The sequence below is a fragment of the Cottoperca gobio genome, chromosome 1, assembly GCF_900634415.1.
Source record: "Cottoperca gobio chromosome 1, fCotGob3.1, whole genome shotgun sequence".
NCBI classification, from domain to species: Eukaryota; Metazoa; Chordata; class Actinopteri; order Perciformes; family Bovichtidae; genus Cottoperca; species Cottoperca gobio.
Genome location: NC_041355.1, coordinates 15,271,352 through 15,287,683, shown reverse-complemented (window position 1 = coordinate 15,287,683; position 16,332 = coordinate 15,271,352). Strand labels below are relative to the sequence as shown.

Below are 16,332 nucleotides of genomic sequence, written 5' to 3'. Positions count from 1 at the left end.
TGTGTGGAGTCACTAGAGCAGGGCTCAGTGTCTGACTGCACAAGTTAGGTCACAAAAGACTCTTCATGTCATCCTGTAGCAGCCTGACTAAGTTGGCTGCAGTCAGCTGTCTGGCTGTCCAGTTTTAAAACAGGCTGATTCTGCAGACTTCGAGATAGGCACACAGACACACACTCACTCAGACACACGTAAGCATTAAAGTGCTTTTCTTGGGGAGGAAAGCAGCTTTAGGGAGGTTTAACAGCGGGAGGTGAGCTGTCAGGGATTTCAAACCTTCAAAGTGTCAGAAAGGGAAAGACTGTGTGTGTGTATAAAGACACCAGAAGTGCCTAGCCAGCCTACAGGAGATGAATATCTATATGTTTGCATTCACATCAAACGAGAGAGATAGTGGAGAGGAGCCTTCTACCTGAAAATACCATTCATCTCACCTGTCAGGTTCTAAATGCTTCTTTGCAATAATCTTTTATCTCTGTAACATCATGAGTTCTGACGTCACTGCCAAACACATGAAGTCAGGTCTAAGGAATGAGATTTTCTTTTCTAACAAAAGAACAAATTAGTTTGCTAACTTTATGATGGCAATTTATAAAGATCAAATAACTCAAATAGGTCAATCCCCCCATGGTGATGATTTGTTATCTGTGATTCAAAGTCTTCTAGTTTTTGAATGACTGCTTCCTTGAGTATTCAGAGCCCCCCAGGAAGAGCACCATGCTTCCAACCAAATTTTCTCAGTGGCCAAACGGTGGAATTACAACTTCCGGGTCCGTCACATGATAGTCCAAAGAGACTTTTTCCCATTGACTTACATTGGGAAAAAGACATCTGTAAATCAGCGGATCTTTTTTCTTTAGGTAAATCAGCTTCACAGTACTACCACTTAAATAGCCCTTATTTAAATCATAGGTCCTAAAAGATGTACAATCCACTAATAGCCAAATCCAGAGTTATTTTCCTTCCTCAGTAAATGTGAATGAGCCCTAGAACGAGTGGTTCCAGGTTACTCCAGTTTGCTAGCTCTATGGACCCATGGATGCGGATGATCTGCGCAATTTTAGTCTCTGCAGTGGAGCTCTTTTGGTTTTATGCCCCACTGAGCAACTTTCACAGGAATAAACGGGGGCCCGCCTCCAACGCTGTATCCAGTTCTCTTTATACGTCCATGGAGTATTCAAGGAGTCAGGTGGGAAGTGAATAATTATTTTAAACATGTAAATGTTTTCAGTAGGAAAGTAGTGAAAGGCTGAAATACACTGAGAGGGAATTTGATGCATGTCATGTTTAATTTCCAAATGCAACCACACATTACACTAGCTGGTCACACACTGGTAACTCGTCAAATCACATCGGAAAATGTTTCTGACGGCATCAACAAGTAGCTAGATCTCAACAGCAGTTTCAGTTAAACCAAAAGAGAAGGACAACTAACCACTTGATTTATTTTTAGGGGAGATGACTGCCACAAGGTAAGGTGAAATGATTGTAGAAAAAGACGACAGAAAACATTATGAATGTCTGCAAATACCTTGTATACTAATGCACTGAGCAGTTACGTGACACGCACTTATGAGCGAGATTAGAAAAGGAGATACACAGCAGGAATTCTCTTAAAGTCGGACTGGCCTTGTGGAATGTTCACATGTGTTTAACGTTACAGTATGTGGTTTCTTTGAAGACGTATCATCGCCTCATCAAAGTGTGTGTAGTACAAAAAAGCTAATCAGAAAAGAAAACACTGGCATGTGGCAGGCGTTTGAGAGTCCACAGTTAAAAGCGCATACAAAGGAGCTTTTGATGCTGTTATTTTACGATTACAAGGACAAAGACAAGAATCCATCATAGAACACGAACATATAGGAATATCTCCACAATCAAGAATGAGTACAGGAGCTGACTCGGGAGTTATGTTTAACCTAAATCGCATGAATCCAGAGTCCTATTCTAAAACGTTAAGTTGCAGCATGGCTACAACGAGGTCCTCCTTGTAGCACACGAGAGCCTAAACAAATCTCAATCCCTGAGCTTGTGTTCAAGGGCTTAGTGTTGTCCGATAGCTGCTGAACTATAGTAACAAAGAGAAAAGAGACAATATACTATCCCAACATGACAGGAAGAAAAGTTCACAGCTAACTCCATTTTATATTTAACCTGCTGGTGCCTCTGTCACTAACCCTTTGTTTCTCCAACACGCCAGTGCCCAGTTTTTAGTACACGCAATCCTTACATCTCTTCCTGTCCTCGATACGTAAATCATTTAAATGGTTTCTAACAGCACCAAGCCTCTTAAGTTTGGTTTGTATCATGACATCTTTCGTTTATTTTTAAATCCTTCATCATGTTAATATTATAATTTTGAAACAGAGCAACAATTGCACACTTATTCATTTTCTACCTGGGCCCTGTGCTCAATTGTTATTTGATTAACCTGCTATCTTGTTTTAACTAAATATCTCTTCGTGTCCACCATCTCTGAATGACCACTCACGTATCCTGTTACAAATGAGATGAGCTTGTTCTCTTGTTTCTGATGGCATAATCATAATGCCTCCCCCATCACTTCTCTCACTAAGCAACTGCTCATCAATCTTTCCACTCTTACCGGTTATACTGGCACCCTTGACAGTCTTGGAACTGATCTAATATACTGTCCAGTACAATTGACTCAATGGTTCGTCTAAAAAACAAAAGCCTCTTCCCCAACAATCTGTGCCGTGGTCGTCTAAGAAAAATGCACTTTATAGTTACTGTCTGTGAGCAGTTATCAGCAAATATGGTGTTCATTTTAGTTTTATGCTAACAGTATGCAGCTAGTTAGTCCTAAAGCCTTTTAAAACTTCACACATATCTGATGTTAAACAACTGAGACCCTTTTCCTGAACACTGATAACATTGAGCTTCCTGTTACTGCACCAAAACACTTAGATTTATTTAAGTTTATTTTTTAAATATACCTTGATGGTGGTACATTAATCAGAGCTCTTGCCCTTGTTGTTTGGTTCCCAAATCAAGCTCTACCAACACAACTATGTTTAACCACCTCAACGCTGCAAGCAGAGGCCAACAATTCCTTTCTTTCTCAATGACTGAAATCTGGACACTCGTATTTCCCTCCAGATTTGGTTATTGTAATCATCTCTTCTCCATTTTACCTCACTCCAAAACCTGAATCACTGCCGCTATAAGCAGAACCAACAGATTTTAAGACATCACACTGACCCAAATCTCTCTCCACTTGTCAACCACAGAAAGATAAACATGCTATGACAGAGACAATCTCATAAAGCCATATGGTACACGCAGATTCACTCCACTTATTATTCACTAACGATTTCCATGTGCACATTTTACAATATCACATTAGTTAACAATCTTTTCAGTCATGTTCCAAAACGTTGTTCTAGTTATTGAGCCTTATAAGAATGTCATCTTATATATCATATGTCCTCTGAGCGACGTTTTCCGGTAAACACTGGGCTCTAGCTAATCCAATGAGAGCTTAGAAAAATGATTTAGTCGAGGAAACAGCACGGCAGTCAGCCTCAGTGAGATATACTAATGGAAAAAGATAGCGTTTAGTTTGGTAAACAGAAGGAGGTAAAATGCATTTAGGAATTCAAGCAAAAACAAAGCAATATAACTGACTGCTTTGGAGAAATGATCTGGTTTGAAGGTTGTTTTGAAATAAAATGTTTACTGCCAATGCAATGTGTGTGGACATGTCTTTGTATGGTGTGTGTGTGTGTGTGTGTGCTACTTACCCACGGTTAGCTGACCGGTCAGTTGTCCCTGATCATTCCTAGCATTGACCGTCACATTTCTGTCTGACTGCAGGATCAATGGACTGTCCTAAAGAGAGAGAACGGGGGAGACAAACGGTTAAGACAACAACAAGTGGTATGTTTCTTACACTCTCACAAACAAATCTATAAAAACTGATATCTCTTCAGTTACCGTGCCCACGCACATCAGTTTTCTTTACCTCCCCTGTAGCCCCTAACCCCCCCCCCCTCTGGGCACCAGTCAATACTGTATTAACCTGTATAACCAATACTGCCTTAAAATGTATCAACCTTCACAGTTCACACTTGACTCCCACTCTTCTGCCAGCCTCACACACACACACACTTTGCATCTAATTAGCATAATCTATTCCAGACAGCATCCTGTCTGTCAGTGTGTTTGCTTGTTTCCAGTTCTGCACAAAAGGGTAATTATTCTCAACATAAATGAGCTTAATGCAACTGTGACCATGACCTCTGCTCTCCTCTTTAGATTCTGATTGAGCCACACGCGCTGACCAAATCAGTTTACATTCAGTGGATGTGTTGCAATGAATGCTAACCCCGTGTCTGCTATTTTCATTAAGTTCCAAACTCAATCCAACGTCTCACTGTGTCTCTGTCTCCCACCTTCCTCCCAGTGAGCAAAATCGCCCTACTCACAACCTTAACCACTTTCCTTTGTGTTCTCCTTCCCTCTCACATTATATCTCTAAACTTACATCATTGTTTTTTATTCTCTTTCCCTTCACTTCTCTCCCTCTCTCGTTTAAATTGCTTATTTGTTTTGGCGGCGTGAAATGAACAGCTCACAGGTGACCCAATTTCTCTGTTGATTTCCCTAAATTAATATCTTGATGCATCCCGGTCTGAATTCCAAATGAGAATTGTGTTAAAATTGGAAAGTCGTTGATCCGTTCAAATGTAAAAATCCTCTTTTTTTCCAACCCTTCCTTCCTCCTCTTCTCTCTCAATATCCTTATCTCACCCCTCTCACTTTGTTGTGCTATTTATTATGGATGGATATTCATTATTTGTGGTCTGCTTACGCGAGTCGAGACCAAATTTCTAATATGTCACACCCGTCTGTGCTCTACTTTGGAGCGTCCAAGGACTCCTTTTGGAGGAGCTGATCGCAAGCACAAACACGAACCACCGCACAATCGTGAGGTTCACACGCAAAACGCACACAGAACACACACACAAAACACACACACAAAACACACACAAAACACACACAAAACAGGACTTGTGTGTGACCACAAGTGTGTCACATACACAAATATTCCAGATGTGAACACACACACACTAACATCACAATGAGTCATACACACAGACACGTACCACCCACTCATACAGAGTCAGGTAAATAATTTGCCAAACAACAAATGAGTGCTCCACGCGGTTTATTGTGCATTGCCTCTCTCGTCTGCTACCTAATGCATGTATGCTGGATGAATCTTTGTCAACGGGCCGTGTGATAGGCTTCACTATATTATATTTCCACTCCGTTGAAAGCGATGGGCGCTTTGTAAAGCATGGCAGATGTAATGTGCCTCCAATCATTCCAGCTCAATGGGCAGTGTGCACGAACAGGCCTGATGCCATTCATTTAGTGCAGGACTCTTTCGTTTAGAAGTGCAACCATAGATGGAAAATCTTATTTGATGAAGCACATTATGCAAATGCATGTAAATAAGGGCTGTAAATAATTGCTGCATATTATACAGCTGCTAACGTCTTTTATAAAACAGCTGAAAGAAGACAAACAATCTGATTGGTGGTGCTTAAGTGAAAAGTAGGAGGAGGTAAAAATGTATGTTCTTCTTAATGAGAAAATATCCACCTGGAGGCAATCAACAATAATCACAGTTCAAACCATCAAGAGCAAAAAGTGGCTTATTACTTGGTTACCAATTTTCACATACACAGTATATATATATATATATATATATATATATATATATATATATATGACAAATTGCATTCAGAACTAACTATACAGTAATCATACTAAACTGTTGAAGAGTGGCCTGTGCTTGTTCCTGATTAAATCCACCCAGACGTTGCACATACTGTTGGTAACTCAGCTGTAAAATCCATCATTCTCAAGTGTGCAGTCTTCACTATGATTGTGGAAAATAAAGTGATGTGGAGCGCTTTTGGGACGCATACTCTGCGTCAATCAACGGGCAATGTGCAAAAACGTGCTATGTGAATAGTTCAGGACAGAAAAACATCTTTGTGAGAACTGATATTCAGCTAGCTCTCTGTGACATTAAAGGTTCATGTCTCGCCATGAAAGCTCTGATCTTCACTGAGGTTTGCTTCACGTTTGATGACGGTTTGATGTTTTCTCCTTTTAATTTTAGTTTGATGTTCACATCCTTTTGGAGTTATACCGAAAAAGTTTATTTTGCACTGCTGGATGGCACAGTGATCGTTTCATGACATGAATCCATCAGATGATGCATACACCATCCTTAACATTGTTTAATGTTAGAAATCTAATCAGTGATATAACACACTGTGTGTGTGTGTGTGTGTGTGTGTGTGTGTGTGTGTGTGTGTGTGTGTGTGTGGGCAGTTTGCACAGTGTTTCTAGTTTTCTTGCTATTTACATTGCATGCCACTAATGCATGACAATATGGCACTGCCATATAAGCCTTAATACCATCCAACACCACACTCACTAACAATAATCATGCATAACCACACTGATTAAACAAGTTATATGAAAGCACCCTTCAGCATTTCCACATAATCAGTTAGCCTATGTTATATGAATTATAGTAATATTTTATTTTTATCAGAGATATCCTCAGGAAGCCACAGGAGACAATTAAACTAAAGGGCAATTGGAGAGCTCAGCTCAGAAATAATGCATGCATTCGCCCCGTGATTAGAATTTGATCCAAAATGTAATGGGTTCTTCCTTGGCCAATGCTGCACCCTTCATGTTTCATTACAATTGGGCCATTAGTATTTTTCATAATCCTGCTGACAAACAGACAAACAAACCAAAATCAAACAAACCACACCGAAGACATGACCTCTTTGGCGGAGCTTTTAGAAGTTTAAAGAAAACTATTAAAATGTAACAATGAAATAATACTGAGCAACAGTAAACTATATTAAAAACTACATGTGTTTACTATAGGACATAAGTGATACTAGTTGTTTAAATTGTAAGATTACAATTGGATTACAATTGGCTTTTGCATAGTCAAGGCAGTTAAAGGCAGGGAGGGGCATGCTAAAACAAACTAGTTTGTACGATGCGGAGAGACAGCAGGTTACAGCTGTTCCGAAAGGCAACAATCCACGTTTTTCATCCTTTCTTGGATGGTTTTTACAGTGTTGTACAGTTTGTGACAGAAATAGTTGTGTAAAAAAAGCAGAGCTTGAGAGAGAAGTTCAAACCCTGCCTCCTTCCTTGCCTCTGCACAGCTGGCAAATCACCAGATAAATGTATGTCAAAATTCAAATCCTTGGAAATGTAAAATGCAAATGGTCCCAGCAGTGGTGCTGGTCACACCAACGGATAGTTATAAAGAAATAAGTCCAAGTATGGTTTGTTGAGCACATGTTGCATTTCCTCACATGCACCATACATCATTTGTGATGTTTACTTTGTGCTCACTTCAATACTCTGTTTATCTCCCTCTCCCGCTCTCTGCATTGTCCCCCTGGCTTTTGTGTTTAGCGTCTCGCTCATAAATCTCCCCTCATCGTGTGAAATGTGCAGAGACGCACAAATAAATACACTAAAGGCACACACATCATGCTCTCTCCTGTGAGCGGACACAACATAAACCGTGGCAATAATAATTCAGTTAATAGTTTAATTTCACTTTGATTATAATATGATGTAGCCAGTGTGATTAGTCAGGTAATAATACACTGTGGACTGGTAGCTCATCCTTACAGCCTCCAGCCACCAGTTGAGATGGGTCCTGTTAACAGCTTTCAGCTTACCTGTCTCACTGGCTGTCTCACTAACTGACCGTCTGTCAGCCTAAACAGCCTTATCTGATTGGTCTGTCTCTGTCTAACTTCACACAGTCTCTTACGTACACTCTCCACAGCATTGTACTTAAGCCTCATACAAGGTACATTTGGTTAATTCATCTTTGCCATCAGCTTAATAACTGATTTTACCCCACGTGACTATATGGCTGCGATTGCCTGCCGCAATGTCGATCTCTCTATCTTAAAGGCAGGGAGAGGATATACTTTTAGCTGTCACTTTAAAAAAGCCTCCAGCTTTCCTATCTCTGGTTTGTCTTATACTCCTTCTGTCTCTCTGAGGCTACCTGTGATGACTCTGTGAATGGAGTCAGACTTTTCCAGTTCAGTTCATCATTTACATTTACTTTTTATAATTATGGTTGGGTTGGGTGTAGGTTTCTACATCATGTAATACACACTCCCCCCCCCCCCCCCCCCCTAGTATTTGAAACACTCCTTGTTTACTTGGAGGCAGAGTTTTAAGTGGATATGACAGACTTCTTAGCAAACAGTTGCTTATATACATATCCAGCAGTCCCAGAGCAACGTATGTATATACTGTATATATATTTGGAGTCAGGTTTCTGGCCACCTGGTAAATGTAAGTCCAATTTCATATTGGTACATTATTATAAACACAATTATGATTATAGCCACTTAAAGTGTCTTCAAGCTGAATTTCATACCGTGCAATCATCGTAGCTTTTATACAGCAACACATTGCATGGACTTCAATGAAAGGCCAATGTTGGGATTAACTGACATTTCAATTGGAGGCTCTTTGAGAGAAGATACAAATCTGTGGAGATGGACGACTGTCCTCAGTGCGAGGGGTGTGTGGGCGATGTTGGCAACCTGTCTGACCCGTTCTTGAAACATGGAGCCTGTCTCGTTAACCTAATTCGTGGGTGTGACTTATTTTGCAGTGTAATCACCATTCATCTGTTTTATAATACGTTTATGATTAAATGATGTACGAGAGCACTACATTATTTTGTTCTCAAAGTGCACCAGATTGAAAAGGTAGCCTACAAAATGTTGAGTGTATATTTCTGTATTTTTTCATATTGCAATATACACTGAAGCTCTAACGGCAAACAGAGATGGAGTGATAGTGATAAACAAACATACAGAAAAGTGGTAAATGGCTCAAAGAGTGCGGGTGATAAGACTGAAAGGGAAAGTTGGGTGAATTTATCAGTTAAGGCAAGTGCATAGTATATAGAACAAGCTAAAAAAGAATACCAATCAAACAGTATGTGATGAAGTGCCTGCCGTGTCTCTCCATTCCTCTAATTCAGCTTATTAGCAAGGACTAAACAAGTGATGTGTTTGTTGGTGTGCAGTGCTAATTTGTTGATTTCAGTACCCACGGCCATGAAACTACAGAAAATAAACCTGAGTTTCTCACAATCTTACTCTCTGGGTACTTGGATTTATTATGTTGAAGGGTATTTGTATGCACTCGGGGGCCTTATTATCTATTTAACATCATCTGTGTCCTGTAGAAGCCTTGTGCCAACAGATTTGAGATCAATTGAATCCATTTAAATCTCAAAGTGACAGCTGGCATGAGCTGAGCCGGTAAAGACATGTCAGATCTGTGTGTTGACTGTGTGTGTGACTGTGTGTGTGTGTGGATTTGCATACTGCAAAATGTCTAGGCCCAAGCAAAACAATTGAAGATCATAGCCTTTTGTAAATTACATCTATTATTTTAGACCTCAGAAACAATAAAGGCCAGTCAGTGAACTGCCTGATTGCATTGCTGAATATCAAGTATCTTCATGGTTTCTCCATTTGAAATGATTTCAACCGGAGTTGTATATATCTGGCAAGTTAAATTATGCAATTAAGAGCCTCATTAGAAAGAAAGATTTACAGCAAAAGTAAAATCACTATTTCCATGAACAGATAGACTAATATTGTTAGAGTATTTGTTTATATTGTTAGACTTCTTGTAAGAAGTTTCCCAGTTGTCTAAAATTTAATTAATTAATGTTTTTGAGCAGCTGCATTGGCTCTTATGTTCCCATCCCGTGGCTGCTGCTGGTAACTGTGGTTATAGCCCTATAAGTGGTTAGCAAGGCGGGTAGTGGGTAGAGACTTGACATGCAGACTGCTGGCTAAAAAAAAGTATGAGTTGAGATGCTAATTTTGGGGCCTTTGTACCTCAGGGGCCTTCCAGGACTGCAGGGTTCGGTGTTGGCTTCTCAAAAAGCAGGGGAAAAAACTACGCCCCATTTAATATCAAAGGATCCTCTGTGAAGAGGGTGGCCAGCTTCAAGTAACCTCGGTGTCTACAACAGCGATCGGGCCTGACCTGCATACTGACTCAGTGGTGAGAAAGGCAAGACAGCGACTGTTTCAACTCCGACGCTTGAGAACATTTGCCGTATCCCCTCAAATACTGAGGAATTTCTGCTCCTGCACCATCGAGAGCGTCCTGACAGGCAACATCACTGCCTGGTACCGAGCCCTAAGGCAATGCAAAGAGCGTTTTCTTTGGCTGAACATACAAGAGGCGGTGCGCTACCCTGCCTAAAGGATATTTACACAAGGCTCTGCAAGAATAAGGCTAGGATAATCATTGAGGACCCAACCACCCTTTCCCCCTGTTGGGGTCAGGAAAAAGGTACCGGTAACACCAGGCCAGCACTGAGAGGTTAATGAAGAGCTTCTACCCTCAGACTGCACTAGCACTCACAAGGACTAGGCTAAATAAATGTTCACAGTGATACTATGTGTTATAGAGGGGATTCTGCCCGGATATGAACACAGGTGTGCCTTGAGATTTTGGCTTGGTCTCTGGTGTGCCTTGAGATTTTGGCTTGGTCTTTGGTGTGCCTTGAGATTTTGGCTTGGTCTTTGGTGTGCCTTGAGATTTTGGCTTGGTCTTTGGTGTGCCTTGAGATTTTGGCTTGGTCTTTGGTGTGCCTTGAGATTTTGGCTTGGTCTTTGGTGTGCCTTGAGATTTTGGCTTGGTCTTTGGTGTGCCTTGAGATTTTGGCTTGGTCTTTGGTGTGCCTTGGCCACAGAAAGTTTGAACCACTGTCCCAGATGGTTTCCCTAAATCCCGCAGCTGGGTTGTGATGTTGGGTAACCAAACTAAATCTTAGGCAGACATAAACAAAATGAGGTAAGAGTAACACTGCAGAAAGATTTTCTGAACCGTCAAGTTGAATGTTAAAAAAACCACGTCAACGGCTGCATTAAAGTCAATAATATTTAGGTCGGGAGGTTTGTAATTTTGGGTGGAGCTGTTTCAGAGCTGTGCTGGGGACTGAGTCACAGAAACATGCAATATTTTCTGTAGTAAAACACATGTGACACTCATCGCTGCACTGACGTGACAGTGTTGTATACGTAGTTGTACCTTCTGCTTTAGTACATCTCAGCTAAATGGATCATTCTTTTAATAAACAATTTGACATCTAGCTACCAGAAACTTGGATAATTGGGATATGTTCCTGTAGGCTGGCTACAAGGTTAGACATTGTCCTTCCGAAACTCTAAATATCTCAGATAACAAGAGGTGTGATAAGCCTGTTCTAAGGCATATCCAAATTCAACTAATATATTGCTCAAGATAATTTTCTTGTTGTCACACCGACACAGATGTAAATTATTATTATTCGTTTCAGTTGAAGAGGAATCTAAACACTAATGTAGACCACCAACAGTGCACTGCATTTGAATAAATAAGAGGTTACAAGAGGTGCCTTTAAACAATATTATTCAGTGGAAAGCCACTCTCCTGAAATGTTCAAAACTGTAAATTGTGTCAGCAAGGAACTAAAACTCTGCTTGTGTATTCGAGCATCTTGCTTTCGTATGAGGACATAGTTTGTTGAGTTTTTCAGCATCTTCAGACAAGCAAGCATTAATTGGCTTGTGGGTTTATAGTGTGCATTTCTGCCGACACATTCTTACTCTCTTTATATTTACATATGCAGCACAGTAAGCTTCTGTTTCGCCACAAGGACAGGTGTGCACTATTTGCAAGTCCCCCGACACCAACATAAAACAATTGAAACCATTAATCCAGCTCTCCAACTAGATGAGAAATAATTTGCTGTCTTTTCGCACATTTCTAACAAAGGTAGTGTAAATTGCTGCTTTTGTTTCTATTCCTAAAAAAAGTTTAGTGAGTGGAGATGCAGGTTTTTGGCAAGACACTGACAAATCTATTTAATGGGTGTTCCAGTTGCGTTTTTGGGGTCACATGCTCCACTGTGACACCAAGCCCCATTGCTCTTTCTGCAAGACTGATACCCAAAGAATGGATTGCTAATTACCAGAGGGAGAAAAAGTGGAAATGGATTGAGAAAGGTATAAACTGTGGTGGGTTCGGGGTAAAAAGAGGTTGAACGAGGGGAGGAATGTAGGAACAGGGGTACAGAAAGAGTTGGAGGGTGGGAGCGAGAAGCAGTGGTAAACAGGGACCTCCCGGCTTCAGGATTGCAGCGTGATAAATCTCAAAACGAGGCGAGAGGAAAGAAGGAGGGAGACCAAGATAGAGATACAAGGCAGAGGAGGGTAAACCGCAGAACATTTGTTTTAGAGATAGACACACCAAATAGATCTATAAACAGAAGCCGCTACGTCAGCCCTCTACTTTCCGCTCTTCCACGATAATGTATGGTGCTTAAGGGACCAGTCACACAGCTCGAAGGAAAAAAATGCCAGCTGGAAAGAAATACTAGAGGAGACAGAAGTCAGATGAACAACCTTTGTTATACAGCACCACCAATTGGAGGTTATTTATGGTAAATATGTATTACTATGCGTGATCCAGGTTGTCCTAGAAAAAAACCATAGAACTATATAGAACAAATGTAGGCCTATACCTTTTCTGTGTGCATTAGCTACCCTTGCTATGTTGCCTTCTACAAGCCGACATGCTGATGCAAACATTTGACTTACCTTATGCTCTCCAACATATGAAGGATTTCTGAATGAATCCAAATGTAAATATATTAATGTGATTCTATAAATACATCTCTGGTGAAAGGAGCATTTTGCTGTAGCCTCTGGTAAAAGTGCTTAGAGTTTCTTCCCATGCATTTCATATTCCAGAGATTTGCAAAAACTATCCTGCAGGTGAGGTTTTACAAATGATACCTTGCAACCTGAGGGCTTAGAGATAAAATACATCTGAGGGGTTTTTACATTTTTACAACATTTCCGATAAGCGCTCAGGAATACATTTTCATATAATGGTCTTAAGCAAACAATTTGGGGATACCGTTAGTCCTGTTGTGGCATTAGTCAAATATTATCGTGAAAGTTTCTGTCGAGGCTGAACTAAGCCAGTCAGGATGTGATAAGATAAGAAGCTGTAGACAAAAAGGAACTCTTGCAGCAACTGCATGCAGCGTTAGCAGTGTTGTCCTGCAGTCTCTGACTCACTTCTTAATGTGCTGTTTGCTGTTCAAATACACAGAAAGTCGCCTACAGTGTTTGCTGGGATGTTAACGTTTTTATATATCAAACCCAATAAATAGTCCTAAACTTGGAGAATTTTATTTATCTTTTTAGTCTGGTGAATTTCTTCCTAATAAAAAGAAAGGTACAAGAACAGAAACAAACACAGCGGTAAGGGCAAAGGTTAGGGCATATACAGAAAACCTAATGAAATAACTTACAAATGATATATCACAAGCAAGTGTATATTACAAATCTTGGATGAACAACCACCCATCCATTCATATTCTATATCCTCTCATTCTATGCAGGGATGGGAGGTGGGGCTAAACATTTGACAAATCGCCAGTTCATCACAGGGCTAAAGCACAGCACATTCATAATACACACTATTAATTTATGGGTAGTTCTGCAAGCAGAAGAAACACGAAAACATGGGGGAAGCACCACTGAGCCACTGATCCGCCATCTTAAAAAACTAATTAAAACAGTCAGTAAACGTCATTCTGAGTCAAGGCAAGTCATCTTCAACGCTCGTCTAAAGGGACTTCCATCAGCATAAACACCAGCTTTTGTATGTATACTCTGCTGAAGCCGAGTGCATATAAAACCCCTGCACACACACAGAGCAGTGAAAAAAGTACAGAGTATAAATCCACTCCATGAACATCATACATCTATGTCTGCTTTAAACGTGCACGGAGGCACAGTGAAATCAATAGTGTTGTTATGGCAATGAAGCAGTGAGGTGTTGGCTCATGATCCTGCACTGTGGGACTACAGTAAAGACCAGGATAACTAATCCATGATGCAATACATGTAAGCAGGCACGTACGCTCACACAGAGGATACTGCACTCACTGGTCTGCCGAACACATACTTACACTATAGGTCCGTATACTTAAACATGCGATATCATGAAGTATGCAGCTTGAGTTCAAACAGAAGTCTCATTTAAGCACAAATGTACAGAGCAACCACATCAGCAATGGCTACACCATGGCCATATTTGTCTCTATAGAAGCAAATTTCCCCTCAAGTCCTGCGGCATGGTTGAGGAGAAGAGACAAGATAAGTGGAGAGGACGGAAGAGGAGAGCAGAGCAGAGCAGATAAAGTCGCAATGCTCCATTTGCCATGAAATATTCCCCTGTGGTACAAATACTTGAGGTGAGAGAGGAATAAGTTAACTCTGGAGAAGTTTGTGTGTGTGTGTGTGTGTGTGTGTGTGTGTGTGTGTGTGTGTGTGTGTGTGTGTGTGTGTTTGTGAAAGAGACAGTTTCTGTGTGGAGAAGTGTGCAAGTGTGGAGGGAGTCTGCCCTTTGTCTGAGACAATACGTGTATGTAATGTGTGCGTACATTACCAATGTGACAATAGTTGAACTTGTTTACCTGTGTGTGTCTAAATGTATGTGTGCTTGTGCATGCGTGTGTTTGTGTGCGTGTATATAGGCCTGCCCACGCAGACATCCCTTGCAGTCAATAGATCATTGATCAGGCAGTACTGGCTGACACACACACATATACACACACACACACACACACACATACACACACACACACACACACACACACACACACACACACACACACACACACACACACACACGCACACTGACTTGCAGTCTCATGACTGAAAACAACTTAAGAAAATTACTCTTAAAATTATTTTTCTTTCTTTCTTACCCATCTCTCCAACATGACTGGTGTTGCTTTTGTTGGCACATGGGCTTTGAGTCGGATGCTGCAGAGTCATGGATTCCAAATTGCAATCTTTGGCATGATATTGTGTATTTCAAAATTCATTTAAAATCTGATACATCTTATATATGTGTTTTATTTCTCTGGTATCCCTCTTGCTTCCTGTAGTTTCCTTGCTGTCTCTGTTCCATCCAATTCCCTAGGGGATCATAACAGATCCTTTTCCATTTGTACTGAACCCAGGTGTATACGGTTGCTAGTGTGTGTGTGTGTATATGTGTGTGTTTAAAGCCCATTTTTCCTTTAATGGCTATACAGAGTCTTCTCCTTAACCCTGTCACCTCTACAAAGTCAGGCCAATCCATACCATCAGAGAAAAACAAATCAGATAGCTATCATAGCTAGAAGACATAAATAACAATTACTTACAAGGACTATTACTAGCCTAAAGGCTACAGGTTCCAGCGCTAATCTAGATCACAGTTATAATTCCGAGGGGAAATATAACACAGGAATGCACTGGCTTATCTTTTGCCTCAAGGTTATCGGTTTCAAACCTGATCTACATCACACACAGTGCAGCTGTAGTTCAAATAAATGACACAGAACAGAAGGACATAGGGGAGAAAATAACACCAGAATGGACAAAGGATATAGCTTTTAACACAGACAGTTCTTGTTTTACCAGTTATTGATGTACAGAGGAGAGGGAGTATGACACACTGAGTACCTAAACATGTGTCATGTCCCTTTGTGACCAGTCAATTAAATAGATCTCTCTCTCTCTCGACACTTACTGATGTGTCTTTTATCCTGCTCAACCTTACCAGCTTGTTATCACATAGTCCTAGCTATTGAATAATGTATGCTGGGCCTTTCTCTTCCCCCATTGCAGCAATGTTGGAAGGGCTATTGCTGCTTCAAACTGAATACTGTGATTCACCGGGGGCTTGAGGCTGGTGGGAGTTTTCATGTTCTTATTTTCTGTAAAGACCCAATCCTGTTAAATAGTACAAGAACAAAAAAAATCTGCACGATTCTTTGTCTGCTGAGAAACACTTTGAAGAGGGAATTGAGCAGATTTTTCAGAACTTTTTCACATGGACTAAAAGTTTCAGTGCGTTTGTCGTACATGATTCTTGAGAATGCATGCGATGCTAAAAAACAATCAAGTGTAACGATTAGCTCTTTCGGTGTGAAATGATAAACCGCTAAGCTGGTTTCGCTGTGCACAGTGTCAGTGCGGTTGTATTACTCGTTGCATCAGTAGAATCTTTAATAAAGCACATCTCTACTATTCTTTAGTGGAGCAACGTTTGTGTTTGCATTTAGTTTCCCGAACTGAGGCTTTAATTAAAGGTCCTCTGGGATTTTTTTGGCTCATTTTCTAGCAGCTCAGTACGTCTAGTGGT

At 40.6% G+C, this 16,332-nt stretch overlaps 1 protein-coding gene across 1 annotated transcript in view; it reads right to left on the bottom strand.

The window, feature by feature from the left end:
• Positions 1-16,332, bottom strand: part of sgcz (sarcoglycan zeta) — a 325,525-nt gene that overhangs the window by 65,264 nt on the left and 243,929 nt on the right. The window contains exon 4 of the mRNA XM_029440797.1: positions 3,762-3,849. Coding sequence (XP_029296657.1) covers positions 3,762-3,849 — 88 coding nt within the window. The remainder of the gene's footprint in view (positions 1-3,761; positions 3,850-16,332) is intronic.